The sequence below is a fragment of the Citrus sinensis genome, chromosome 3 (genome assembly GCF_022201045.2).
Source record: "Citrus sinensis cultivar Valencia sweet orange chromosome 3, DVS_A1.0, whole genome shotgun sequence".
In the NCBI taxonomy this organism is placed as follows: Eukaryota; Viridiplantae; Streptophyta; class Magnoliopsida; order Sapindales; family Rutaceae; genus Citrus; species Citrus sinensis.
The window spans coordinates 17,622,474-17,650,203 of record NC_068558.1 but is presented as its reverse complement, the minus strand read 5'-3'; the positions used below and the strand labels follow the sequence as shown (position 1 = coordinate 17,650,203).

Sequence of the window (27,730 nt, the reverse complement as noted above, 5' to 3'; positions counted from 1 at the left end):
CGTAGGGAAACTAGGGCTAGCGATACTATACAGTGAAATAAAATTTAGAAATTTAACATAATACAACAGTTCAAAGTCAAATTTGGTATATCCAATAGACAACAACCTATTGTTAACATTTGTTTAATTCCATTGATCATTAAAATGCTCTTAGTTACACCGATTTTTTCAACCATCTCCTTTAACTTAAGAATTCAATCTCCACCACTAACTTCAACCGTTGCCCTTTTCTCTTCTATTTCTTTGTGACGTATAGCTATCTTATTTTTCAGATTTTCAGCATATTCAGCCTTCTTTCCTTCCAATTATTTCCTGCCAATTACTAGATTTGCTGAAGATGAAATGGGAAGTAAAACAAAGAAAAAAAAAAGAATCTAGAATAAGAAGAGACAGGTTACCTCAATCTTTTTCAGTTGGGCTTACAAATTTCCTTCTTGCTATTTTCGAATGTAGCAAAGGCTGAGAGCTTTTTTGCCTTGATCAACATTTTCAACACAATTGATTCAATTCACATATGATCAGTAGGAAAAGTACTAAAAAAAATTATATTTTTACTTGTTCATGATTATATTATTTAGTCAATAAAGGTCATTTATGCACACCAATCCTGACATACATGTTAAAAGGAACACAATTATATAAAGGCATATTTGTTCCCTGCTTTTTTTTTTTTTAAACAAAGACTCTTTTTCCTTTTCGACCTCCACTAGAGCATCATCTAAAAAAAAATAACATGAGACCACAAGTTATTCGCTTAGAAACTTTCGCATATTCAATGCAAATTGAATCATTTCACCCTGCTTAACAAAAGATTTTGACAAACCAATGCGAACTTCCATTTGAAGCATTATCAAAGTCACTTAAAAATGGCAATGATGCCTTTTTACATCTTAAAAGCATAATTGAGTTTCATTTTAGAAGACTTAGGATTTATAGTCATGGTTTAAAGCAAGAACAAAATTAAATAGTCATACATTCCCATCTTAGCATCTCATTACTCCACTTAGGAATGCCACTACTTCTTTTTTTATAAAAAGAGCACATGCAGCCTCTAATCAATGTTACAGAGCCGTTTTAATGGTTAAATCACAAATAAAAACACAGTACAGCTTCAATAAAACAAATAATTTAAATCTTTTACACAAACATCATCCAAAATTTCTTCATTTTATTTGTCACTAATGCTTTTTTTATCAAGCAACTAAACATTTTCCATATTAAGGAGCACAAGCAATATCCTTTTCCGCTTCTTTAAAGCATCACAAACAAACCCTTATTTCCAATATTATTAATGCATATAACTTCACTAATTTCTAATATGCATTGGTATTTTTAGTTCAAGCACATGTTAAGAAGTTAATTCCTCCAAATAGCATCCATATTCTTCATAACAGTGCTAACCCATTTTCATTTGACAAAGAAGTCACATAAAAATCACTAATTTCCAACACATATGTTATGATTAGCTCTTAACTTGAAAAATCCAGATAGCTAAGGTCTGAAAGTAACAAACAACATGCGTCTTCTCTAATACATCAACAATTTGATATCATTTTTTTTTATGAACAACACAATGACAACCGTTCTCCAACACTTCAGCCCATTTTCATTTTCAAATATAAAAAAAACCAATCTATGATTAAAATGAAATAAAATTTCAATTTTATTTTAAAATATAAAACATATTAAAACAAAAAAAATTAAATCCAAAATTGTTTCAAAGACTAACCTTCTTTGAATTCAAGTCAATAACAGTCATGTCCGACGCCGAATAGTCAGCTATTTTCACCTGACACCACCCTTAGGCCACCATCGATGCTTTTCTTGTTAATAAATCTAAGCTAAAGTTGCGGAACTTGGCAATAAAAATCTCATTTTTTTCATCTTCAAAGCATTTAGAGATGAGGAGTGCATGTGGGCCTCGGTTGATTGAAAGAGAAAATGGTTTTGTGATGAGTTAGGTTGATGAAAGAGAGCAAGCATTCATCCATCCTCCAGTTAGTGGTAACTGATTTTCATTGGGATTTTTTGAGTGTTTCAGTGGGCTTATCTTCAAATTAGCTTTTTACTTATTTCAATTTTAAATGCGCTTTTACTAATTTACCCTCCTATACTGACAATATACGAAACTGAGTATATACGGCAGGGAAGGTCTCTGTAATTAGAGGCATATTTTCTATCTAAATGTTAATACGTCAAACCTCAGGGGAGATCCCTATAAATTACATTTTTTTTCTTTTGAAACTAAATAATTTAAAGTTTTTGTTTTATACATAAAAATAACTAAAGTTTTAAAAACATTTTCTCTAGTATCTTTCAATTGGACAAGAATCTCAATAAATAATTGTTAGGTAAGATAAATAAAAGAAAAAGTACAAAATAAATTCTAATCATTAACTTAGTGGTCAATAAAAACTAAACTCAGCATTAAATCCTAATCTCCTTCAACTTTTTTTTTTTTTCACCTCACCATCAAGAATCCTGCAGGGTAATAACCTAGTCTTGAGTCTTGACTTTGAATTAACGCTGGCCCTCTCAAGTCTTCAAGTTGTTATCCTGTACACATTCGAAAACGATTGGCATTAATTGGACACACGGAAGTCTTAACTGGACATTAATTGGAAGAAAGATAGAGGAGGTTTCCTTGCAAAATACGTACAATAATTTTGAAAGGGAAAGAGCCGTTTGTTTGGTATAATAATCCACCATTTCATAACTTAATACGAACGCTTTTATTCATGGGAAGACATATGCGTAAGAGACACCTAATTCTATAACTATTAACACTTTCCGAGCTATGTAATAGTATTTTATTGTTTCTAAGGACTTCGTGAAAGATTAATTTTAGGATAAGACACACCCAATAGCTAATTTTATCTATCAATACATTTTAGTGAAATGAAACGACAAATCAGATCTCTTAAATCTTTAAATTGTTTTTGTTCATTAATTTAAAATGAAGCTTCTTTTTATCCATATATCATCCCCTCATTTTTAGTAGTAACACTTTGTAGTTGGGTTTTGACAGTTCAGCATAAATTTTTTTCAGCTGTGTATTAAATTACTAAATTATCCTTACATATTATTTAATTTCAATTTTACCCACCTCATTTTTTAACTTAAACTCAAATCGATTTTTCCATAAAACAAACTCTAAACACCGTTCTTATTAGCATGATTCCAACATCGACAGTTCTCATCGATGCAATTCCAATAGCGGCAATTCTCATCAACGCGATTTTGACACCAATCATATTCATACACCTCTGTTCTTCTATCTTTGTTTTTAAAATATCTAAGAAAGGTGCGTTTTCCTTTACTTTGTTACATGTAATTTTTCATTTTCTTCCTTTTTGTTCAGAATGTGCTAGGCCTTTTGCTTAGAATAAATTAATAGGTGATTGGTCACGTGTGATTTATTTGCTTTGAAGTCTCTATCTTTATTGCATTTTTAAATTTTTTTAGTTGTTTTTATAGACATGCACAATCCCTGTTTGATGAAATTTCCCTAATAAAAATCATTAAAGGCAGCAACAAACAAGTAATCAATTCCTATAGATTCCAACAATACATGTTTTTGAACAAATCATTTCAGCTTCTCATAAATTTTAAAGGATTCACTTAAAGGTAACTAAAGAAAATTTAAACTATTGAGAAAAATTATTTTAATTTCTTCGAAACAGGGTATGTAATTAGAGGAACCCACAAGTTTATTAAACTAACAACTCATTTTGAAACAAGTTGTGTAATGTTAGACATAATTCATCCTTAATTAATGTTATTTGTTTTAAAAAGAAAATTGGGTATTGCTCTTAATTAATCTCTTTCCTATATTGCTGTTTGATGAAGAAATATTATTCTATTTTCTAGGTTTAAATGTACGCAATTATGTCTAGTAACTCAACTAGTAAGGCTATTTGGAACCCTCAGACTTCAGATGTATTTTGTGAGTTATGTATTAAGGCGGTGGATCCGAACATCGTCCTAGGACTCATGTGACTTCCGAAGCATATGAAAATTTAATTAAGGAATCCACTAAAGAAACTGGATCGGATTACAATAGAACTCAAAAGAAAAACAAATGGGATTCTCTTAGAACTGATTGGAAATTGTGAAAGAATTTGATTAGCTTGGAAATTGGTCTAGGGTGGAATCATAGGTTATGGATAGTTGATGCAAGTGAAGATTGGTGGAAAAAGAAAATAAAGGAAAATTTGCAAATGAGTAGATTTCAAAAAAATGGTATTGATCTAGAGTTAGAAAAAAACCTAAATTTAATGTTCAAACACAGTGGCTATGAGTGAGCATGTTTGGCTTCCCTCATCTGGTTTTCCTTTAGAGAGTAATGAGGCATTTGAATATCTTAGTGTTGAGAGTAATGCTAACTCTAATGAGTACTTTTGGGGTTTGAAAGAACGCATGGAAGATTTTACGAAATATGCCAAGGTACACATTCAAGAAGCAGGTGGAGAGAGTTATTACTACCATGGCCTTACATAATTACATAAGAAGACATTTATAAAATCATGGTCATTTTGATGAAACAATGGATGAACCAAGTCATAGTAATAGCGAACATATAAGCAAGATTGCGTCTCCTAAAGAAAGTTATGATACAACTAATAACATAGCTCAAAATATGATAATCTTGGGAGATGGCATTGCTGCAAGTTTAATGGAGGCATGACAATGTAAATATTTATAAGAATTTTGTAATTTAGTTACATTTTAATTTTATAATGTTATGTTGTACAATCTTTATTAGACATATTTGGTATAATTTATTTCTTCAATCAATGAGTAAAATTAGAATTTATGTACTTTCAATTTTAAACTATTTTGTTTTAAAAAATATTTATTACAACTTGTGAAGAAAAATAACTTCGATTAATTAAATATTAATTTGATTTGTCAAAGTAATAAACAATAATCATATGTTCATATGATAATTCAAAATATGAAAAATAATTTGACTAATTAATAATTAAAAATAATGTTATTTAAAATTAATTATTACAAATATTCATCAACTTTCACTATACAACTATTAAAATTTACCAAACACCATCAATTTCGACTCTACAACTATTAAAATTTGCTAAACACCAGCAACTTCTATCCCACAACTATGATTTTTGCTCCACAATAGCTGCATCTTAATGTTGTGTTTACTTGTCAATAATCGGAATGGGCTGTAATAAAAATGGGTTGAAATCATAATGAGCTGGAATGAGAATGAGGAATAAAAATCAGAATAAGTTGTTTACTTGATCTACAGGCATCAGAATAGGAATGGGTTAGAATCTCATTGATGTGTTATTTTATCTTGTAATCAGAATCAGAATGAGTTATATTGTAAAAAATTACTAAAAAGCACTTAATGAATTATTGTCACAATTATTATTTTATATTTTAATTATAGTGATTATTTATTCAAAAAGTATTATTATTAATTAGTATTGACAAGAATATATTAATATATTAATTAATTGTACAAATTTTTAACTAATTATAATAATTATATTAATTATTATTATAAAAATATATTAATTGTTGTGATTATTTATCCAAAACTATAATTATTAATATATCATTGTTAATAATATACTAATATATTAATTAATAGTAATAATTATATTAATTAATTAATAATATATATGAATTAATTATAATAATTATATTAGTAATTATTATCATAGTATACTAATTAATTAGTTATAATAAAAGTATATTAATTATTGTGATTATTTATCAAAAATTAAAATTATTAATAATTATTGTTAATAATATATTAATATATTAATTAATAGTAACAATTAAATTAATTAATTAATAATATTTGAACTAATTATAATAATTATTATAGTAGTATATTAATTAATTAATAATAATATATTAATTATTGTGATCATTTATTCAAAAACTAAAATTATTAATAATTATTGTTAACAATATATTAATTTATTAATTAATTATAATAATTATTATAGTAGTATATTAATTAATTAATAATAATACATTAATTAATTATAACTGAGGACAAAAATTTGAGGAGGGTAAAATAGTCAATCCTGAAAATTGGAGACTCATTCCCACGTCCCTCTTAGGAATGAGTCTCCCATTCTTCATTCTAAAATTGTGGTGTGCTCCATGATTCCGATTCTTATTCTTGAATTTATTTTGGGAAAAAAACGCTGTTAATAATTTTGATTCCCGAGTCCGGAAAGTAAACGCAACATAAAAGTTGTAGGACTTTACTCCCAAACACACCCTATATATTGTCAGCAAAATCAATCAAGGCAAAGGTGCTATTAGCAATACAATGGCACCAAGTGATGGTTCACCAATGGTACTCGAAACACAAAGAACGGGGCTACAATGTAAGCGTGTGAATTAGGAACGAACTGGACTCATTATATGTGTCACATAAGCTCCACGTAGGATATCATGTCAGCATCTCCTGTTCCACTTGTATGCAGATTCAGATGCCGAGATGCCTCACTCTGTCAGCTTCAAAGTTCTAGTGCACTAAATATTGGTAGCATTAGAAGCTTGCTTCTTAGATATTTAAATATGTTTGCCACAGATGCTTAGTTGGAATCTACCTTATAAATTTATTTCTCCGCTTACAAACTGAACATCAAACTCTGTATATTTTATTCTAGAGATGAAAAATTTTAACCATAAGAGAAGCATAATGCAAAAATCCACAACTTAATTTATTTATATATGAAATGAAATACTTAGATTTCAAAAGAAAATTCTTTAGATTTCAAGGGAAAATTCTTCCCTTTAATCACCACTTGTTTGAAAGCAAAGGGCTAGCATCTACAGAAAAAGCAACAGCATTTAAAATTGCTCCAGTTGAAGATGAACCAGTTTCAAAATTGCCACCCACAAGATCAATGTCTTCACACTTTTGAGCTCTAATCCCCCCTAATTCAAATGCTACTTCTTTCATAGTGGGTCTCTTCCTCCCATTCAAATTCAAGCATCTTTTTGCAAGCATAGCAACGGTAATAATCTCTTCTTCCTTGGCTTCCTTAAGAACTTGAGCATCAAGCACATCAAACAAACGGTTCTCTTTCATTGCTAGGAGAAAATACCCTGCTAAACTTTTATCTTCTTCAGCTTCGGTTGAACGAATAGGTTTTTGTCCAGTTAAAAGCTCAACAAGGACAACCCCAAAACTGTAAACATCACTTTTCTCTGTAAATTGACTTGACCGAAAGTACTCTGGATCTAGACATCCAAAAGTTCCTAGTACTCGTGTGGTCAAATGAGTTTGATCAATCGTGACAGATCTAGAAGCCCCAAAATCTGAAACTTTTGCTCGAAATTTATCATCCAATAGTATATTTGCAGACTTGATGTCTCGATGATAAATTGGAATAGAAGTAGTTGAATGCAAATAGGATAGAGCACTTGAAACTTCTATGGCAATGCGTAAACGCATTTCCCATGTGATTGAGAACTCCTCAGTTTCATGTATATATTGATAGAGAGTTCCATTTGGAATAAATTCATACACCAAAAGAGGAACCTCTGTCTCCAAGCAGCATCCGAACAATTTAACAACATTTCTGTGGTTAATTTGAGTTAAAATTACCACCTCATTGATGAATTGCTCAATATTACTCTCATCCACTAATTTCGACTTTTTCACAGCCGCAATTCTTCCATCTGTCAACATTCCTTTGTACACTGTGCCTTGGCCTCCTTGACCAAGGATTCGATTGGTATTGAAGTTGTCAGTAGCCATTTCCAATTCCATTGAAGTAAACAATTTTGTTTTCTCGGTATTACCTTCATTTGATGACGATTGTTGTTGCAACAATAAACCACCGTTTCTTTTAAAGAACTTCTGCTTGAGCTTGACTTCGCTTCTTCTTTTAATGAACTTGTACAACCACCATGTTCCGATTAGTAGGAACAACATTCCAAGCCCACTATTGCAACCTGCAACGCTCCCGAACAAGAATATTTAATACGCGTTCGAGGTGATTTATGGCAAGGAACTGTTTAGTCTGTTAAGAGTAGGAGATCATAAATGTATATGCTATTGCAAATTTCAGGGCAGAACGTTTTTGCGTTTGTGAGCCCATATATATACGGTAATTAAAAAAAAGAAGAACAGTTAATTCTGTCGACGAAATCTGCAAATTCCAATACATACCTATAATAATAAATTTGACATGAGAATTTTTGTGCAAAATTGGAAGAAGTTCATTTCGGTCGCAGTCACCGAAGCGGTGATTTGAAGAGTTGTAACCTTTGGGACATCCTGATGAGCAATTGTAGGGGCTTGTGGTATTACAGAGCAAGGTACCTGAACAAACCCAAAAGATGAAATAGAATATCAAAAGAAATCACGGCTATACATAAATCTTGCCTTTTTCACAAATGCGAATTCTGCAATTACCTTCTCTAATTTTGTGTTAGATACGTAGTTGGTTCAAGGAAATACAGTAATTACACTTCATATATGAAATTAATTTAATTAGTATTCGAAATTGTACCTGAGCGATATCCATCGAGGCGTCCGTCAAAGCTTGTTTCCCAATAGCAAAGGCAAAGGTAGCCTGATGTTGCGGACCGCCCAATTCGCTAGCCCAATTGCCCACAATTTCGGGCTAGAGAGCCAACACAAGGCCAAGAGTGCTAGCTTGGCCCAATTCCGGAAGGTTCTAGGCAACTCTAGCACATGTGAACATGTAAATATTCTAGAATACTTTATACAATTCCAGCACATGAGTTTGACCAAGTTTGGCAAAGTTAGGTGAAGTTAGGTGAAGTTAGGCAAAGTTAGGCAAAGCCTCCCCTATAAATATGGGATGGCATTAAGCATTTGTATCCAACAAGCACTGTAATCTCTCTTTGTGCAATACAAGTTTCTTTGGCTCAATTGCTCTCTCTTCTCTTGTTCGAGAATCTCTAGGCTTACTTAACAACATTCGGCAAAGTTGTCTAAGTGCCGCACGGGTTAGCTGCGCAAAACACTCATCCCGTGACAAGTGGTATCAGAGCTAAGGTTTGCACGCACGAAAATTAGCTCACAAAGCAATGGCCAACCCTTCGAACTTAGCACAAGAGGGTGTTGTTGGTGTGGATGTTCCACCGGAACCAAGCCGTGGCCGAGAGGGAGAACGCGCCCAAGGCAAGACTCGCGGCAAGTCCAAGGCCCTATCCGTGGATGCGTTGGAGCCTCGTGTAGGCACTCTCGAAATAACATTGTCCGCCGCTCAAGATAGCCTCGTGGGATTGGAGGAAAGAGTGGATGGTCTCGAGGGAGAATACGCCGAGTTCACGGTGGCCACAAAAGCTCTCATCCATGAGCAAGCGAACATTCTCCGAGGTGAGTTTCGTTCTTTCCATGATGAGTTGTTCAAACTTCGTAGTTTTGTTCAGGACGAACTACGTACTGTCCGTGCGGAAGTGGATGAAGTCCGCTCGGATTGGGCATAGCACAAGCGCACACTCTCCACAAGTCCAGCTTCCGCAAACTCGAGTGATGCGCGCCGCATTGACGTGCCAAAGCCTGACACCTACGATGGCACACGCAATGCCACCATCGTGGACAATTTCCTCTTTGGGCTGGATCAATACTTCGATGCCATGGGTGTCCGAGATGAGGCATCGAAAGTGGGCACTGCACCCACCTATCTTAGAGGCGCTGCACAACTATGGTGGCGTCGCAAGCATGGCGAGATGGGCAAGGGCATTTGCGCCATCGACACTTGGGCCGACTTCAAGCAAGAACTCCGAAAGCAGTTCGCCCCAAGCAATGCGGAGAAGGAAGCGCGAGTGCGCTTACGTCGCCTCAAGCAATCGGGTAGCATTCGGGACTACATCAACGAGTTCACTACCCTCATGTTGGAGATAAGCGACATGTCCGACAAGGATTCACTCTTCTACTTCCAAGATGGCCTCAAGGATTGGGCCAAGACCGAGCTTGATAGGCGTGGTGTTCAAACACTTGACGACGCCATTGCCGTTGCGGAGTCGCTCACCGAATACTCTACCCAATCCAAGGACAAAAAGGCCAACCAAGGCAAAGGTGGGGGAGAGAGTCGCAAGGACAAGGGCAACAACCGCAAAGATTGGGGGCAGAAAAAGCCGCCTAGCAACAAGAGTTGGCAAGGAAAAACGGAGGGCAAGAAGGAGGCGCCAAAGCCGCGAAGCCCATGCTTCATATGCAATGGTCCTCATTGGGTACGCGACTGTCCGGAGAAGAGGTCGCTTAATGCTCTTGCTGCCCAACTCAAGAGCAACCCCGCAATGTCCACGGAGGAACCCCAACTCAGCATGGGTTCTCTCCAACGCCTCGGCGCACTCAATCGCCAACAGCCCGCACTCGTCAAGAAAGGGCTCATGTATGTAAGCGCAAAGGTAAACGGTCAGTCCGTTCGTGCGCTGCTAGACACGGGAGCAACACACAATTTCGTGTCCGTAGACGAGGCCAAGCGCTTAGGCCTCAAGGCCACCAAGGAAGGAGGCACAATGAAGGCTGTGAACTCACCCGCCAAGCCAATTGCGGGAATCGCACAAGGCGTGCACATCACACTTGGTACGTGGAGCGGAAAGCTTGACTTCTCCATCGTGCCCATGGACGACTTCAAGATGGTCCTCGGCATGGAATTCTTCGACCAAGTCCATGCCTTCCCACTGCCCGCTACAAACTCCCTAAGCATCCTCGACGGGAGTAAAGCATGCATGGTACCCACGGAGCGAGGCAAGTCCGAGGAGAAGACACTCTCCGCCATGCAATTCAAAAGGGCTTTCAAGAAGGACCCAAGCTTCTTGGTCTCCATTCGGGAACTAAATGAGGAAGGAAATAGCGGAACGTCGCCAAACCAAGTCCCTCCACGAATTCAAGCCGTCCTCGAATATTACAAGGATGTGATGCCTCCAGAACTTCCGAAGAAGCTCCCACCTCCGCGAGAGGTAGATCATGCGATTGAACTGGAACAAGGCGCAAAGCCACCAGCCTTGGCACCCTACCGCATGGCGCCACCTGAATTAGAGGAGTTGCGGAGACAACTCAAAGACTTGCTGGATGCAGGCTACATTCGCCCCTCAAAGGCCCCATTCGGTGCACCGGTCCTCTTCCAAAAGAAAAAGGATGGATCGCTGCGGATGTGCATCGACTATAGAGCGCTCAACAAGATCACTATCAAGAACAAGTATCCGATTCCCTTGATTGCGGACTTGTTCGACCAGCTTGGCAAAGCACGGTACTTCACCAAACTTGACTTGCGCTCCGGGTATTATCAAGTGCGCATCGCCAAGGGAGACGAACTGAAGACAGCGTGCACAACAAGGTACTCCAACCATTCCTCGACCGCTTCGTGGTCGTGTACTTGGACGACATTGTGGTGTATAGCACCACACTCGAGGATCATGCCCAACACTTGCAACAAGTCCTCCAAGTACTTCGAGACAATGAGCTCTTCCTCAAACTAGAGAAGTGCTCGTTTGCCCAACAAGAGGTGGAGTTCCTTGGCCACAAGATTGCGGGCGGGAAGATCATGATGGAGAATGACAAAGTAAAGGCCATCCTCAATTGGGAGCCTCCCTCGAAAGTACCCGAGCTTCGCTCATTCCTTGGGCTGGTGAATTACTACCGCCGCTTCATTAAGGGCTATTCAGCCAAGGCGGCACCCTTGACGGATATGCTCAAGAAAAACAGAACGTGGCATTGGTCCGAAGAGTGTCAACGTGCATTCGAGGAGTTGAAGAAGGCAATTTCGGAGGAACCAGTCCTCGCTCTTCCGGACCACACCAAGCCCTTCGAAGTTCAAACGGATGCCTCAGATTTCGCCATAGGTGGAGTCCTTATGCAAGAAGGCCACCCAATAGCGTTCGAGAGTCGAAAGCTAAATGACACGGAACGCCGCTACACGGTGCAAGAGAAAGAGATGACAGCCATCATCCATTGTCTAAGAGTGTGGCGACATTACTTGCTTGGCTCACACTTCACGATCATGACGGACAACGTGGCGACAAGCTACTTTCAAACTCAAAAGAAGTTGAGTCCGAAGCAAGCACGGTGGCAAGATTTCCTTGCGGAATTCGACTATCGGCTAGAGTACAAACCGGGGAAAGCCAATGTTGTTGCGGATGCTCTAAGCCGCAAGGCAGAATTGGCAACACTTAACATGAGCCAACCGAAGTCCAACCTTGTCTCACGCATCAAGGAAGGCCTCCAACAAGATCCGCTAGCAAAGGATTTGCTGGAGAAGGTGCTCGAGGGAAAGACAAGGCGGTTTTGGCAAGAGGAAGGCATCCTCCTCACCAAGGGAGATCGGCTGTTCGTGCCAAGGTGGGGAAACTTGCGGAAGGAAGTAATCAAGGAGTGCCATGACTCTAAGTGGGCTGGTCACCCAGGAATCGAGCGCACCACCGCACTAGTTCAAGCCTCGTATTTTTGGCCGCACATGAGGGACGACATCGAGGCATATGTGCGAACTTGTCTTGTGTGCCAACAAGACAAGGTGGATCATCAACTTCCAGCAGGATTGTTAGAGCCACTACCACTAGCAACAAGGCCATGGGAGAGTGTCTCCATGGACTTCATCACATCACTACCCAAGTCCGAAGGTTGCGGTAGCATCATGGTCGTTGTCGACCGATACAGCAAGTATGCTACATTCATTGCTGCACCCGTCGATTGCAAAGCGGACGAGGCAGCCCGCCTATTCGTCAAGCACATTGTGAAGCTTTGGGGAGTTCCGAAGAGCATTGTGAGCGACCGAGACCCTCGGTTTACTGGGCGGTTTTGGACGGAGCTCTTTAAGATGTTGGGGACCGATCTCAAGTTCTCGACAAGTTTCCACCCACAAACGGATGGGCAGACCGAGCGCATTAATGGCCTCCTCGAGATGTACCTGAGGCATTATGTGAGCGCTCACCAGCGGGATTGGGCGAAGCTACTCGACATCGCCCAATTTTCTTATAACTTGCAGCGAAGCGAGGCTACAGGCAAGAGTCCATTCGAGATCATCATGGGATTCCAGCCCATGACCCCCAATGCCATAGCCTCGACTTACGGAGGGAAAAGCCCCGCGGCACACAAGCTCGCCCGCGAATGGCATGAGGAAGCGGACATCACGCGAGCCTATCTCGACAAAGCCGCGAGGAAAATGAAGAAATGGGCTGATACAAGGAGACGGCATGTTGAGTACAAGGAAGGAGATCAAGTCATGATCAAGCTCCTACCCCAACAATTCAAGACTTTGCGGAAAGTTCACAAGGGGTTAGTGAGGCGCTACGAGGGACCCTTCCGAGTTGTTCGACGTGTAGGCAACGTCTCGTATCAATTCCAACTTCCGCCAAGACTCAAGATCCATCCGGTCTTCCATGTGAGCCTTCTCAAGCCATATCATGAAGACATGGGAGAACCAAGTCGCGGAGAATCGAGGCGCGCGCCAACTGCCGTTGTCACCGCGTTCGACAAAGATGTGGACTACATCATTGCGGACCGAACGGTTTCGAGGAGGGGCGTGCCAGCACATAGCGAGTACTTGGTGAAGTGGAAAAACCTCCCCGAGAGCGAAGCCACTTGGGAACGGGAAGATGATTTGTGGCAATTCGCTGAGCACATCCAGCACTTCAAGCACGAGAGCGCGACGAGGACGCCGCGAGCTTAGGTGGGGGAGGATGTTGCGGACCGCCCAATTCGCTAGCCCAATTGCCCACAATTTCGGGCTAGAGAGCCAACACAAGGCCAAGAGTGCTAGCTTGGCCCAATTCCGGAAGGTTCTAGGCAACTCTAGCACATGTGAACATGTAAATATTCTAGAATACTTTATACAATTCCAGCACATGAGTTTGACCAAGTTTGGCAAAGTTAGGTGAAGTTAGGTGAAGTTAGGCAAAGTTAGGCAAAGCCTCCCCTATAAATATGGGATGGCATTAAGCATTTGTATCCAACAAGCACTGTAATCTCTCTTTGTGCAATACAAGTTTCTTTGGCTCAATTGCTCTCTCTTCTCTTGTTCGAGAATCTCTAGGCTTACTTAGCAATATTCGGCAAAGTTGTCTAAGTGCCGCACGGGTTAGCTGCGCAAAACACTCATCCCGTGACACTGAGCTTAATTGTATTAAACATCTATTGTCCTTGTTACGAGTAGTTTTCGAATTATATTCTTCATAACAATATCCTCTACCCTTAGCCCACTCCAACAGTGCAGGAACTTGTCCGTGATCTTTCAAATCGTGAGGATTCTTCAGGTACTTTGAGTTGATCCAATCTTCTTCAACCATGGAAACAGAGTGGCATTTCTGAGGAATACTTTTAGAATAAAAATTCGATATTTCTGCATTGAAAACCTGAGTAATATTTTGAGGCAGGGTGCATAGGAAATCGTAGCAACTGGGGTTAAGAGCAGGATCACAAGTGCTAATCGAAAGGCACCCACCAAAAACGGATGAATCATTGTGTCGCTTAATAATCGCAGAATAGTTGTTGCAACCTATGGCAGTGAATCTATTGCGCGACCGGGAAAATGTAAAAGGGCTACCTGATAGACTGACCCCTTTATCATTGCTTGTCAGGTTACTGCTCTTCATTACAGGAATGTATACCCTCATCATGTATACATCAAAAGAAGTATATGGATCATAAACATAACCGTCCAATACTTGCAGGTTGTTGATGCCCGCAAGAAAAGCTTTTGGGGAGCCAGAGGAGTAATCGCAGAATACTTCAAAACTCTTATCAAAGTAGCAACCGTCTCCGATTCCGAAGGGGTAAATGATAGTGACATTCCCACAATCAGATTGACATAAATCTTTTGAAGCTTTGTTTGGCCATAATAGCAAAAACATCAATTGCAACAACGCCAGATAATGATGAACAACCATTCTCAATATTTGTACTCGGAAAAATGAAGATTTAACAGAGCAATTGCATGCGTTGATCTTTAATTAAATTCCTTCTAGCTTCCTTTTAGCTTTTATCCCAATACCAAGAAAGTCGTGCAAGTCAACTTGACTTTTAATTAACCATGGCCCTCTCAAGTCTACAAGTTCTCCTCCGTATATATTCTTTTTTTCTTTTTATTTTAAAGGAAGTATGACGGAACTGTAATAATAAAAATAAATAAATAAATAAGGGTTATAACAGGCTTAAGTACAATACATAAGATAAATTAAAGGAGATTAATTTGTTTCTCAAATTAAAATCCAAAGAAAAACTAGAGGAACCAATCTTAGCTACTATAGCTGAAATCCCCCTCGTGTTTGATAATGCAACAGAGCACAAGAAAATACAATTGTAACAACAGAATGCAAACAAATAACAATAAAAAAAATCACAAAATGCAACAAAAAAAAACCAACCTTACGGTTCACTAGAAAGCCTCTCAATGAGCCCTTGACCTAGGCCATCAGAACCTCCCCTTAGGTTATTAGAACCTTGATGTACCACTATTAAAGCCCTCAACAGCTTCAATATAGGCATGCCGTTCCAATCCGAACACTGACACAATCTCGATTTGGACATTGAAACAACACCATCTATGTAGAGACCACCAGAACCACCGCAGGAGCAGTATAAAATCTTAGAAAACATAAAAACATAAAAACAAGCACAATAACAGAAGCAGAGACAAAAATAAAAATAAAAATAAAAGAAATAGAAGAAAAATAGAAAATAAGAAAAAAGGATAGACCTACTGGTTCTCTCCCCCGACTGAAACTCCTTTAGTATAATTTTTTGCTGTGTGATGGGCAATTGGCGACGTGGTAACTAGAGGTAGCAGCAGGGAGTTTCGGTTGGTTCGAGGCTGCAGTGGTTGGAAAAACAGAGTTGAAAAATAGATTTGAAAGTTTAGAGGTTCGAAAATGTGGTGGCCGTGTAATTCAGGCACGTTGATTGATCAAAACTAGTGAATTTTAGCTGGTGGCAGAAAGGGTCTTAGCAGAGAGAAAGAAAGAGTTTTTGATTTACCTCTTACGCTAGTTATCTCTGTATATTTTTTTTAACCAATAATGATTGTGACCCACCAATTAAGTCCCGATTTGAGTCCCAACTATTATATATCGTTTATCTATTGAATAATAACTGATAACATAAATATTTTACTATCCACTGAATGAATGCCACATCCATTGGTACCCAAGATAGGATCCTCTAGCATTACTCTTTTATAACATGAGTGAATATCAATTTATAACTTGGGAGAGTTGAGAGTGCAGAATTGGAACGTAATTTTAAACAGACTTTTCTTTCAAATGACTTTTCGAGTAGTACCCAAGCCTCCATGTGAAGGGCGTCTAGTGGTAAGGTACTGTGGGAGGTAGTGCGGGCATAATCGTGGGTGAGTTTATCTCTAATAAAATATAAAAGTTCATGGGTTTAAGCCATACTCAAAATCTAACTAAAGAGTTGAGGATTGTTCTAACTTTATATTTTTGACCTAAGAGATTCACTCACAAATGATACAAGGGTATTTTATCTATCAGTTTGTAATCAGATAAAAAGATTTTTAACCCATGAAATACAAGAAAGCGCATTGATCTTTATTTCCTCCCATCTTCCTTTCGACTTTATTTCACTACCGGGAAAGTCCTGCATAACAATAAGCCAACAATTCCGACATGCCACCCTGGAGTTTATTTAACGTTGGCCCTCTTTAAGTGCTCAAGTTGTTCTGTCCTCTTTACTAGAGATATTAGGTCACATAGGGCTAAAGTTCTTGCACATCAGTATTTAATAGACTGAGAGATCATATCATCTTGCATTTATAAACTTCAACTACGAAATTAATTTCAACAGATTTTTCCTTCATCTCTTCCTTTTCCCCCCCCCCCCCCCCCCAAAAAAAAGAAAAAAAAAAGGAGGAAAATTTGTTTGAAATGACTTGGAAGTGTTTAATTACAAATGATGGTGCCCAAAGAAACTGTAACGATGCAAGAGAATGAAAATATCGGAAAAGTCTAACAATCTTATTTATGAAATACAAACAGTTTCAAGGCCATTCTTCTCTTTGTCACCATTTGTTTGAAATTAAAGGGTCGGCATCCACAGAAACTGAGACACTATTTAAAGTTGACCCACTAGAAGATGAATCCCTTTCGAAATCATGTCCCGTAATGTCACCATCCACAAAATCAGTCTCTTCACAATTTTGCTGCAAAATGGAAGCTCCAATTGATTCTCTTATACCCCGTAATTCAAATGCCACTTCTTTCATCGTAGGTCTTTTCTTCCCATTCAAGTTCAAGCATCTTTTTGCGAGTGTAGCAACAGTAATAATTTCTTCTTTCTCAGCTTCCTTAAGAACTCGATCATCAAGGACTTCAAACAGACGGTTCTCTTTCATTGCTAGGATAAAATATCTTGCTAAACTTTTATCTTCTTCAGCTACAGTTGAACGGATAGGTTTTTGTCCAGTTAGAAGCTCAACAAGAACTACTCCGAAACTGTAAACATCACTTTTGTCAGTAAAATGACTTGATCGAAAGTATTCTGGATCTAGATATCCAAAACTTCCTTGTACTTGAGTGGTCAAGTGAGTTTGATCAACTGTGATAGATCTAGAAGCCCCAAAATCTGAAACTTTAGCTCGATATTTATCGTCCAAAAGTATGTTTGCAGACTTGATGTCTCGATGATAAATAGGAATAGATGCAGCTGAATGCAGATAAGATAGAGCACCTGAAACTTCAACCGCAATGCGTAAACGCATTTCCCATGTGATTGGAAACTCTTCTGATTCGTAGTGTATGTATTGATCGAGGCTTCCATTTAGAATAAATTCATACACCAAAAGAGGAACTTCTGTCTCCAAGCAACATTCCAACAACTTAACAACATTTCTGTGGTTTATTTGAGACAAAATTACTACCTCATTGATGAATTGCTCGAGATTATTCTCATCCAATATTTTGGATTTTTTAATAGCCACAATTCCTCCATCTGCTAACATTCCTTTGTATACAATACCTTGGCCTCCTTGACCAAGGATCCGATTGGCATAGTAGTTGTCGGTGGCCGTCTCCAAATCTTTTGAAGTAAATAACTTCATTTTCTCAATATTACCTTCATTGGAAGACAATTCTTGTTGCAATAATAAACCACCATTTTTTTTGAAGAACTTATGCTTGAGCTTGATTTCCCTTCTTCTTTTTACAAACTTGTACAACCACCATATTCCAATGAGCAGAAAGAATAACGCAAGCCCACCACCGCAGCCTGCGGCTCTCGAGGACAATAATGAAAGATATCATCAAATGAACGCATGAACACTTAGTATTTTCATTTGAAATATATGTTAAAAAACATTATTAATTTGTTATGATGTAAAATAAAGGATCGATATGCATACCTATAATAATGAATTTAACCCGAGATTTGTTGAAAACTTGAATGCAACCATCTGAGAGACGATTATAACCGTCAGGACAATTGGAGCAATTGTAGCCGCTGGAGATATTACAGATCAAGTCGCCTGCCCAGAAAATAATAAATAATAAATCAAAGAGAAAATCAAACTAAATCATGGCTACAACTAAATAAAACCCCACCATTTTTTTCTCTAATTTTCTGTTTACATAGACAGTTACAGTAATTGGAAGACTTTACTCATTTGCAAGTAATTCGATGGATATTTTAAAAATCAATAATTTCAATCAACTATTGGATGATAAATTTTATAACTCTTTTCTGATCATCTTACCATCCAATGGAGGAATGTAGGAATGTTACATCATTTGACATTTAACTCTTGCTAGTAAAGTCTAGGGTGCTCCAATAGCATTTTCCATTTCTCATTCACATTTATTGTTGCTAATGTTTATACGGAAATAGCAACTGTTCATAATGCTCCTGGAGCACCAAGAATTTTCCCTTTTCTTCTTCTCGTTCGGATATTTTCTTTGAAAAAAATAAAATTACTCTTTAACTCATAATCCAATATGTACCTGAGCAGTATCCTTTCGGTAGGTAGTAGTAGGTGTCAGAGCAAAGACATAAATGGCCTGAGCTTAATTGTGTTAAACAACCAGTTTTATCCGAATTACAAAAAATAGAATATGAGTTATTCCCTTCAAAACAACTGCCTTTCTGTTCTCCCCACTTCAACGCTGCAGGAAATTCGTGTTGATCTTTCAAATCATGAGGATCTCCAAGGTACTTCCTGTTGACCCAATCTTCATCAACCAGGAAAACAGACTGACATTTCTGAGGAATACTTCGAAAAAACAAGTATGATGTATTTACATTCAAAAGATGAGTAACATTTCGAGGAAGGGGGCATAGGAAATCGTAGCAAGCAGGGTAGAGAGTAGGATCACAAGTATAAATCGACAGACACCCAACAAACACAGATGAACCGTTCCCTTGGTGATATCTCATGTTGCAGCCTACCGCAGCGAATTTATTGTCAGTCGAAAAGGCGAAACGGGTACCTGATAAGTTGACGCCTTTAGCAATATTGCTTGTTCACTTACTACTGCTGTTTAAAAAAATCGCAGGAACGTTGACTCTAACCGCGGCTTTTGAATCATTAGAGAGAATATCCACTAATTCTAGCCTGTTGACGCCAGGAAGAAAAGCTTTGGGAGTGCCAGAAGAGTGATCGCAGATAACTTCGTAACCCTTGTCAAAGTAGCACCCTTCTCCGATTCCGAAGGGGTAGCCGATGCTGACATTTCCACATTCAGTTAAACAATAATCTGAGGCTTTGATCGGCCTGAGATGCAAAACAATAATCTGCAACAACACCAGACAAAGATGCACAGCCATTCGCCGCTTAAACTCAGTTTTCTTTAGTTCAGAAAGTGCATGCATTAGCTCCTATATTAATTCAGAAACTTTTCTCACCGACTAGAAAGTCCTGCATGTTAAAGCCGGAGATTAATTTCAGATTGCCAATCTTGACTTTTAATTACTCTGGGCCCTCTCAAGTCTTCTCCAAAGTCCAAAGACCATTCTCACATTCCAGTATTTGGTCACATCGTCAAGACGATGAGTACATCTTCAATTTAATAAATTCAGAGTCATGTATGTGTATGTATCATATCACCATTCTTCAACTTTAATTTAAAATTAATTTCAACAGATTTTTTTCTTTCATCTCATATGACCGATTGGTGAAATGATATTGGATTCAGTTAAGTTCAGAATATAATATTTCATCATTATATAATTTAATTAAGATATGAAACGAAGCCATAGTTTTATTGGAAGAAAATATAGATTGATTAGCTTCATTTGGATGAAACAAAATGTAGCTTTAAAATATATATATATATTTTAATCTTTGGTAAATGTTCCTTTGGTCTATAAGGTTTGATTGAATTACACAATTAGTCATTATATTTTTTAAATTATATATTATCAATAGGCTGTTCTCTGCCTTGATTCTCTGATGTTGTTGTCATTTCATTCTCTTCTAAGGTTCTTTCATTGTAGGTTTCTTCTTTCCATTGAAGTTCAAGCATCTTTTTGCAAGCATAGCAACCGTAATATTATGTTCTTCCTTGGCTTCCTTAAGAACTGGAGCATCAAGTACATCAAACAAGCGGTTCTCTTTCATTGCTAGGAGGAAACATCCTGCAAAACTTTTATTTTTTCAGCATCAATTGAACGGATAGGTTTCTATCTAATTAAAATTTCACCCATTAAAAACTTAAGGATTAATTTTTATCCATTTCTCAACCCATTTCTAAAAAATATTCAAAATTCACGCCATTTGGGTTGGGGTCCGAAACCTGTGGAGAATTTTACCATCATTATAAAAGAACCACAAAAAAATTAATTAGAAAATAATTCATCTTCAAGATTTAGCTCAAACTTCTGTGCAAAAATTTAAATATAACAAAATTTAACTCCGCCGCGAGGTTTTGAACCTAGAATTTAAGCTAGAAAGGTTGCAAATTTGCTGATGTGCTCTAGAGGAGGATTTGACAATGATAATTAAAATAGATTATATTCTTATAACAAATTCGAAATTTGAGTTTTTGGAAGTTTCAATCGGTTCAAAAATTAATTTTATGTAAAATCTGTTAATAAATATTCATTGTATATTTTATGCCATTGGTGAGTTTTGTTTAATTCTCCAAAGTCCTCAATAAGTGGAGAAAAAAGAGACAATATTTGATTTTCAGTAACACTACTGACCTACATAAAAATGAAAATAAAATGGGTCATTGGGGGCGTAATCCCCAATTTGATGAGGAATAAAAGGAATAAAAAATAAAACAATTTTATGAAATAATTAAAGTTTTATAGACCTTGTACCCAGCATCTGTGTTTTCCCCTCACCATCAAGAATCCTGCAAGCTAATAAGCTACTCTTGACGTTGAATTAACGCTGGCTCTCTCTCAAGTCTTCAAGTTGTTATCTTCTACACGTTCAAAAACAGTTGACAGTAATTGGATACGCAAAAGTCTTAATTGCAAGAAAGATAGAAGAGGTTTCCTTCCAAATACGTACAATAATATTGAAAGGGAAAGAACCATTTGCAAATTAGATGGGTCATAGCTATAATTGTTAACGATTCCATATTTCCATTCCCCTTATCTTTAATCTAAATGGCCTAATTTCAATTTTTATTGGTATGATGAGTAGGCAAGGGGACACCAGGTCGTCAATTGGCATGTTTGGTTTGAAGAAATTTAAGGAGAGAAGAGAAAAGGAAAGGGGAGAGGAAAGAAATAAGGAAAAAAGATGAATTCCATGTCTAACCAAACAATGCAAATGAATTTGACCCTCGTTTACACTCATTTTCTCCCTCATTTGTTTCTTTCTATTCCTCTCCTCTCCTACCATTTCTCCCAACTAAACATGGGCATAGTGAATGGAGCCATTCCCTGCTTCACTAGCTTGTTGAGGTATCTTTGGTAGATATTTTGCGGATGTATTTGTTATTGGGCTTCTCTGATATACCAGAAGGGGTCTGAAAAGATAATTATATGGTGCTGCTAGTGCTGCTCATTTGATAAAACTAACAAAAGTAGAGTGCGGGGCCGGGACAAAGTTTATGAAAGTGTGGCCTGGGTAACGAAATAAGTGAAAATAAAAAGAAAAAGTGAGACAAACGACACAGGTGTGGGTAAATAAATTTATATAAAAAAAAAAAATCCTGCAAGCTAATAAAATGGGCCATTGGGGTGTGGGCGGGTAATCCCAACGTGATGATGAATAAAAAATAAAATAATTTTATAAAATAATTAAAGTTTTATAGACATTATACCAGTATCTGTCAACCCTTTTTTCCCCTCATCATCAAGAATCCTGCAAGCTAATAAGCTAGTCTTGACTTTGAATTAACGCGGCCCTCTCTCAAGTCTTCTAGTTGTTTTCTTCTACACGTTCAAAAACAGTTGACAGTAATTGGATACGCAAAAGTCTTGATTGCAAGAAAGATAGAGGAGGTTTCCTTGCAAATACGTACAATAATATTGGAAGGGAAAGAGCCATTTGCAAATTAGATGGGTCATAGCTATAATAATTAACGATCCCATATTTCCATTCCGTCTTATCTTTAATCTAAATGGCCTAATTTCAATTTTTGTTTGCATGATGGGTAGCGAAGGGGACACCGGACGGGACGTCAGTTCATACTTCAGGAACAGGGCCGTTCCCTGTCCCTGTACTTGACTTTGAATAAACGCTGTCCCTCTCAAGTCTTCAAGTTGCTATCCTTTACACGTTCAAAAAGAATCGACAGTAATTGGACACAAGAAGTCTTAATTGGAAGAAAGATAGAGGAGGTTTCCTTGCAAATACCTACAATAATATTGAAAGGCAAAGAGCCATTAATTAGAGGGGTCATGGGTATAATAATTAACGGTTCCATATTTCCATTCCTTCTCGCCTTTAATCTAATTGGCCTAATTTCAATTTTCATCTCTGTGATGAGGAGGCAAGGGCCAAGGGGGGACGCTGGACAGGACGTCAATTCATTCTTAGGAACAGAGCCATTCCCCGTCCCAGTGGGCGACCAGCTTGTTGAAATATCTTTGGTAGATAATTTGCGGATGCATTTGTTATTGGGCTTCTCTGATACACCAGAAAGGGGTCTGAAAAGATAATTACATGGGTGCTGCTAGTCCGGCTTATTTGGGAAAAAAACACAAAAGTAGAGTGCGGGCCCAGGACAAAGTTTATAAAAGTGTGGCCTGGCTAACGAAATAATTGAAAATTAAAAAAAAAAAAGGTGAGACAAACGGGACAGGTGTGGGTAAATAAATTTATAAGAAAAAAAAAAGAGTAACCGTGAGATTTTGGGGGGGTGCGCCCGAAGGGCTGAAAGATGTTAGGTTTATACAATAAATAATATAGAGAAAGGAAATAACAACGCAGCTTGCTGTTTTTATTGATATGATTTCAATATATACACAACTAAAGCTAGTTAATATAGTAAGTGCACAATTGTAGTCTAAAGTTATGAAAGTCAAATATACAAATAATAAAAAGATTGTAAAACTACACCGTGACTTTAAGAGTATCTCTAATATGTCCCTGTAAGATGGTACTACCATTGGCGACACCGATGTTGGAACGAAGAAAACTTATTCGTGATGATGAGAGAGAGGTTTGGTGACCGAATTGGTCTTGAGATGAACAAGGTGAAAGACAAATGGCCATGTGTTTCATGCGAGAGTGATATACAGGATTGGCACGAAGATAATTAGTGCCTAGCTACATTGTGGCAATAGATGAAAGTTTATTTACCCACAAAGATAATCCCATGCACACTAGCATGAGATTAGATACATAAAGAAGAATCTGATAGTGAAGTGAAAAATCCCCGTCAATAGAAGAAAGTTTCGAAGCTCGGTGTTGTTCCAAGAACGTGGGGCTTGCTTAAGGCCAGAGAGTGCCTTTTCAAGTTTGCAAACATGAGTAGGGATATGTGGGATCAATAAAACCAGGTAGCTGAGACATAAATACCTCCTTTGATAGGTGCCCATGTAAAAAGGCATTGCTCACATCAAGTTGTCGCAAATACCATCTTGGAATAATGCCAAACACAAAACAAACCGGAGCAGGCTTAATTACAAGGCTGAATGTTTCATCATAATCAATCACTTTTAAGAAAAAGGCAGCAGAGCTTGCTGTTCTCTGATAGTCTCAAGGTACTACTGTTTCTCTATTTTGTTTTAATCTGTTGGATTGTATGCCTATACCCGTTTCCCCATTACAATTGTTTTAGAGCGTGCAATCTTTGTTTTATGCTACTAATAGCTATTACTAAAAGTTGCACCCACCTCAGCATTCACTTTTAAGAAAAAGAAAAAGAAAAAGAAAAAAAAATGATTGTGGCAAATAGGGGCATACGTCTTCAAGGCCAATTCTTGTTTAATTGTGCGGTACTTGTTTATATGACTTAAACGGTGGATCGTGTGTCAATTTCCAAATTTTACTCAGTTTTCAACTAGCTTTGGAGTAGATAGCCACTTATGGAAATACAAAAGCACCAATTTGTAATAGATTTAAGTTCTTATGGAAATATTTACTTTGGTCTTTTTTTTAACTCAAGCGACTTTACCTTCAGGATTTGAAAAACCTGAGAACACAGTTATACTCAGCGGCCGAATATCTTGAACTAAGGTACACCAGTGATGACCAAAAACAAATGTAAGTTGCTCTAATTACTGCTGATAATTTCAATTTTCCATTGAGAAAACAAACCATCTTCACATTTACGCAGAGTGGTGGAAACATTGAAAGATCATGCCAGCAGAGCTGTTGTGAACACTGTGGACCATTTGGGTTCTGTGACTTGTAAGGTTAATGATCTCTTAGATGCAAAGGTCGACGAAGTTTCGGATGCAGAGCATCGAATATCTTGCATGAACAGGTATGCTTGCATTCTGGAATGGATTTTAAAAAATTGTAATTCAATCATCAGAGGTTCTTGAGATTATTGATGAGTGTATTGCAACTATAAATTGTTTTTCCTTTTCTTACATAACCAAGCATTCCTTTGATCATCCATCCGAAGTCTCTTCTTTAAGATTGATTTCACTGCATTAAAATAGTCAGATTCAACAGTTAGTAGTGGGTGCAGTCCAGAATCAACTGCCATTTTGATGCCATCAAGAATTGCCAAAGCATTCAGCAATCTCCATATTTTCTAAGCAAGTTTTCCTAGTGATGGAGGCAGCCATGACACCCCATTTGAATTTCTTATAATACAAGTCAAGCCTACTTTTATTCTAGATTTAAAGATGCATCTACTTTTGATGATTCTGCCCAAGATAAAATGTATGCAGAAAATTGTTGCTCAATGTCAGCCTTGCTAATTCTTTCAAAATATAATTCACAGCTTTGAAGAATTTGTTACAGCTTTCCGATATTTCAAGGTTTAAATTGTAAAACTAACACTATAGATTCTCTTGTTACAAAAACATCAACTAATCCAAAACAAGAAGGCATATTAAAGTAATACAGTTCCTACTAAGAATGATTCTCCAACTGCCAAAGACAGTACAATGTTATAATTCCATTCCTTGACCAAACTGTTCGATTGTTTTTGTCGCGAGCGTAAGCACATCTACAAAAGCAGAAAATGATGCACGAAGAAACCTGGCCTCAACTGCCTCAAAGTGCCTGAATCAGATGAGAAAATAAACAAAATGAAGAAACTTCTAAACTGCAAAGTCCAGGTAAAATTGATATACTAAAGAAAAATGGTATTTTAGAGGAAGGACTCTCCTTAAGTAACATATTTGAAAATTTGGCAGGAAAAGAGGAAAAAATTATTATTAAACAGGCCACACAAAATTTCCAAATGAATATTGTCTCATAGGATAAACTGGTAGGTGCAAATTGAATGAATATTGGACAAGAACGAAAAATCAGTTATGTAATGAGTCTTCCAACCATGAATGATCAAAGAATCAAAACTTACACTAAAAGTTTCCCATCAACAACAGATATCTGCCTTTTCACTTTGTCTGGTTGCAACTGCATTGGGAAATAGAATCCAAGTAAGAATTTATTGAAGAAGCAATAAAGTTAAAGGAGCAAGGTATGATCTTAGGATCATGATGCATCACCTCCTTATCAACAGCTAATGCTGCATACACAATTGATGCATTCTCATTGGACTCGTAATCCACTTCAAAGTCACTGCATGGGAAAAACCATTTTCTAAGAAACAACAAAACATTTCTGGTACAGTTCCTCTAAAAAAACTTCTGAAAGGTGGACAAAGAGTACTACACCGTCAAGGGGAAAAAAAAAATAGATCAATTGTAAACAACGGAGGAATTACAGATGCTCTATTGTGTTCCTCAACAAACAAAACTGAGAACAATTCACCCACTCCAGTTCCAATATTATATTTTCCCCATTGCCAGTTTATTCAAAAATCTTTTAGAACAATTCCAATATTCTGATAATTTTACCACTGACTTTACCCTTTGTTTTTTTATGGTTCACAAAACTTATAACTAAATTACAAATTAGTTCACAGGCCCAGTAAATTGCCTAATCCAGAATTTAACAATATGGGCCACCGCCCATCCATTAGAGTTAACACCATAACAGAAAATTAGAAAAACTGTTACAATCTTTCCATTATAATTTTCTTTTAATTATTTACTTTATATTTTGACTTTAGTTCGTTTTTACTAAGTCAAAATTAAGTTGTTAGTTGGTTCCTTATTTTGTGGATTCATGGAGCATGATGGAGAACATGCTTAATGCTTGCTATTTGTATGTTTGTTACTTTGAACTAAAGTTTTATTTAAAGCTTGATGTTATTCAATAAAAGAGTGTCTTGAGTATTACTATTCTCGCAAGTTGTAAATTGTCTTTTGGGAGTTTATTGGTTTCTCAAATAACCAATACTATTTTGGAGGTCTAGATTTCCTAGAATTAACCTATTCTTATTGATTTCCTTCTATTTTGTTCATGCTACTGTTACAAACGTTTGTGTTTATATCGTAAGCATTATCTTTAAATTTTGTTTTCAAGTTTCAATACTAGACAATAATAAAAGAAACTTATAGCGTCAACCCTAAGAAGTCACTATTAGCCTCATCGAACACCCATGCAATCGTGACATACTTGAAATAAAAACAACTAATAGAATCAAAACCTATGAAGCAGGTTGTCTTCAATTTATTTGATATATTGCAACTCGATAACCAACTCATATTCATCCTAAACAATCATATTAGAAAAGAACACATCCTTCTAGCATTAAGAAATATACAAAGCATAGCAGAACCTAAGAAAGCAAACATGTAACAGTAGAATTAAACATTTTGGTATATTTTTTTCCTCTTTTAGGAAATAAAGCTTTGAAGACAATTGACTGAAACCCATCTTCAGAAACCAAAACTCTCATATATACAAACAGTATAAGAACAAAATGGAACAAACCCCCATTGAATAACCAACTAAAGCATAAAATTTTTGCAAATTTCACAGAGGAAGATAATAATATTGAATAAAAAAGGCAAAATTAACATTTTTCAAAGAGTGGAAATCCCAGAAAATGGATACTTAGTTGAAACTCTAGCATAACAAACACATATCAAAATGTTAAATTAAAGAAACAGAAACAGCTAAGAGAGGGAATTAAAACCAGCTGAATTCCCATTGCGATGCATCAGAAGGTAGAGCAGCTGCCATCACTTATATTCTTCGCTGCAAAACTTTATTAAATTTAGCCAGTAGGGTTTAAAATAGGGGAAACGGCCCGGTTTTTTTGTTTTTTGTTTTTTTTTTTCATTTTGAGTTGAACCAGCACGAGCCGACTT

General features: G+C 37.1%; 5 protein-coding genes and 1 long non-coding RNA gene across 7 annotated transcripts in view; 1 reads left to right on the top strand and 5 right to left on the bottom strand.

The window, feature by feature from the left end:
* Window positions 1-20,091, bottom strand: part of LOC102611359 (wall-associated receptor kinase-like 2) — a 155,030-nt gene extending 134,939 nt beyond the window's left edge. Inside the window, exon 1 of the mRNA XM_052438908.1 lies at window positions 19,414-20,091. The gene's annotated coding sequence lies outside the window, so the exon portion shown is untranslated. The remainder of the gene's footprint in view (window positions 1-19,413) is intronic.
* LOC112495932 (wall-associated receptor kinase-like 1) lies at window positions 6,277-8,325 on the bottom strand. The gene is made up of 2 exons (XM_052438917.1): window positions 8,177-8,325; window positions 6,277-7,959 (listed from the first exon to the last, which is right to left on the bottom strand). Exon 2 carries the CDS (start codon window positions 7,937-7,939, stop codon window positions 6,797-6,799), a length of 1,143 nt encoding a protein of 380 aa, XP_052294877.1. The 5' UTR covers window positions 7,940-7,959; window positions 8,177-8,325; the 3' UTR covers window positions 6,277-6,796.
* Window positions 13,915-16,119, bottom strand: LOC127900624 (wall-associated receptor kinase-like 8). The gene is made up of 2 exons (XM_052435791.1): window positions 15,343-16,119; window positions 13,915-15,085 (listed from the first exon to the last, which is right to left on the bottom strand). Exon 2 carries the CDS (start codon window positions 14,863-14,865, stop codon window positions 13,915-13,917), a length of 951 nt encoding a protein of 316 aa, XP_052291751.1. The 5' UTR covers window positions 14,866-15,085; window positions 15,343-16,119.
* Window positions 16,930-19,418, bottom strand: LOC127901485 (wall-associated receptor kinase-like 2). Of its 2 annotated transcripts, XM_052438914.1 has the most exons (4): window positions 19,126-19,155; window positions 18,928-19,043; window positions 18,333-18,455; window positions 16,930-18,199 (listed from the first exon to the last, which is right to left on the bottom strand). In XM_052438914.1, the coding sequence occupies exon 4, from the start codon at window positions 18,030-18,032 to the stop codon at window positions 16,995-16,997; it is 1,038 nt and encodes a 345-aa protein (XP_052294874.1). In that variant the 5' UTR covers window positions 18,033-18,199; window positions 18,333-18,455; window positions 18,928-19,043; window positions 19,126-19,155; the 3' UTR covers window positions 16,930-16,994. The 2 variants fall into 2 exon arrangements, with proteins under 2 accessions (XP_052294874.1, XP_052294873.1); XM_052438913.1 differs by having other exon boundaries at window positions 18,928-19,418.
* Window positions 20,092-21,882: 1,791 nt separating the features above from the next.
* LOC107174576 (uncharacterized) lies at window positions 21,883-25,184 on the top strand. Its single transcript, XR_003062707.2, has 3 exons — window positions 21,883-24,091; window positions 24,511-24,593; window positions 24,667-25,184. It is a non-coding gene; the product is annotated as an uncharacterized LOC107174576 (long non-coding RNA).
* A 51-nt stretch (window positions 25,185-25,235) lies between these two features.
* LOC102608498 (uncharacterized) lies at window positions 25,236-27,713 on the bottom strand. Its single transcript, XM_052438919.1, has 4 exons — window positions 27,556-27,713; window positions 26,018-26,090; window positions 25,870-25,925; window positions 25,236-25,568 (listed from the first exon to the last, which is right to left on the bottom strand). The coding sequence occupies exons 1-4, from the start codon at window positions 27,600-27,602 to the stop codon at window positions 25,454-25,456; spliced, it is 291 nt and encodes a 96-aa protein (XP_052294879.1). The 5' UTR covers window positions 27,603-27,713; the 3' UTR covers window positions 25,236-25,453.
* Window positions 27,714-27,730: the final 17 nt, after the last annotated feature.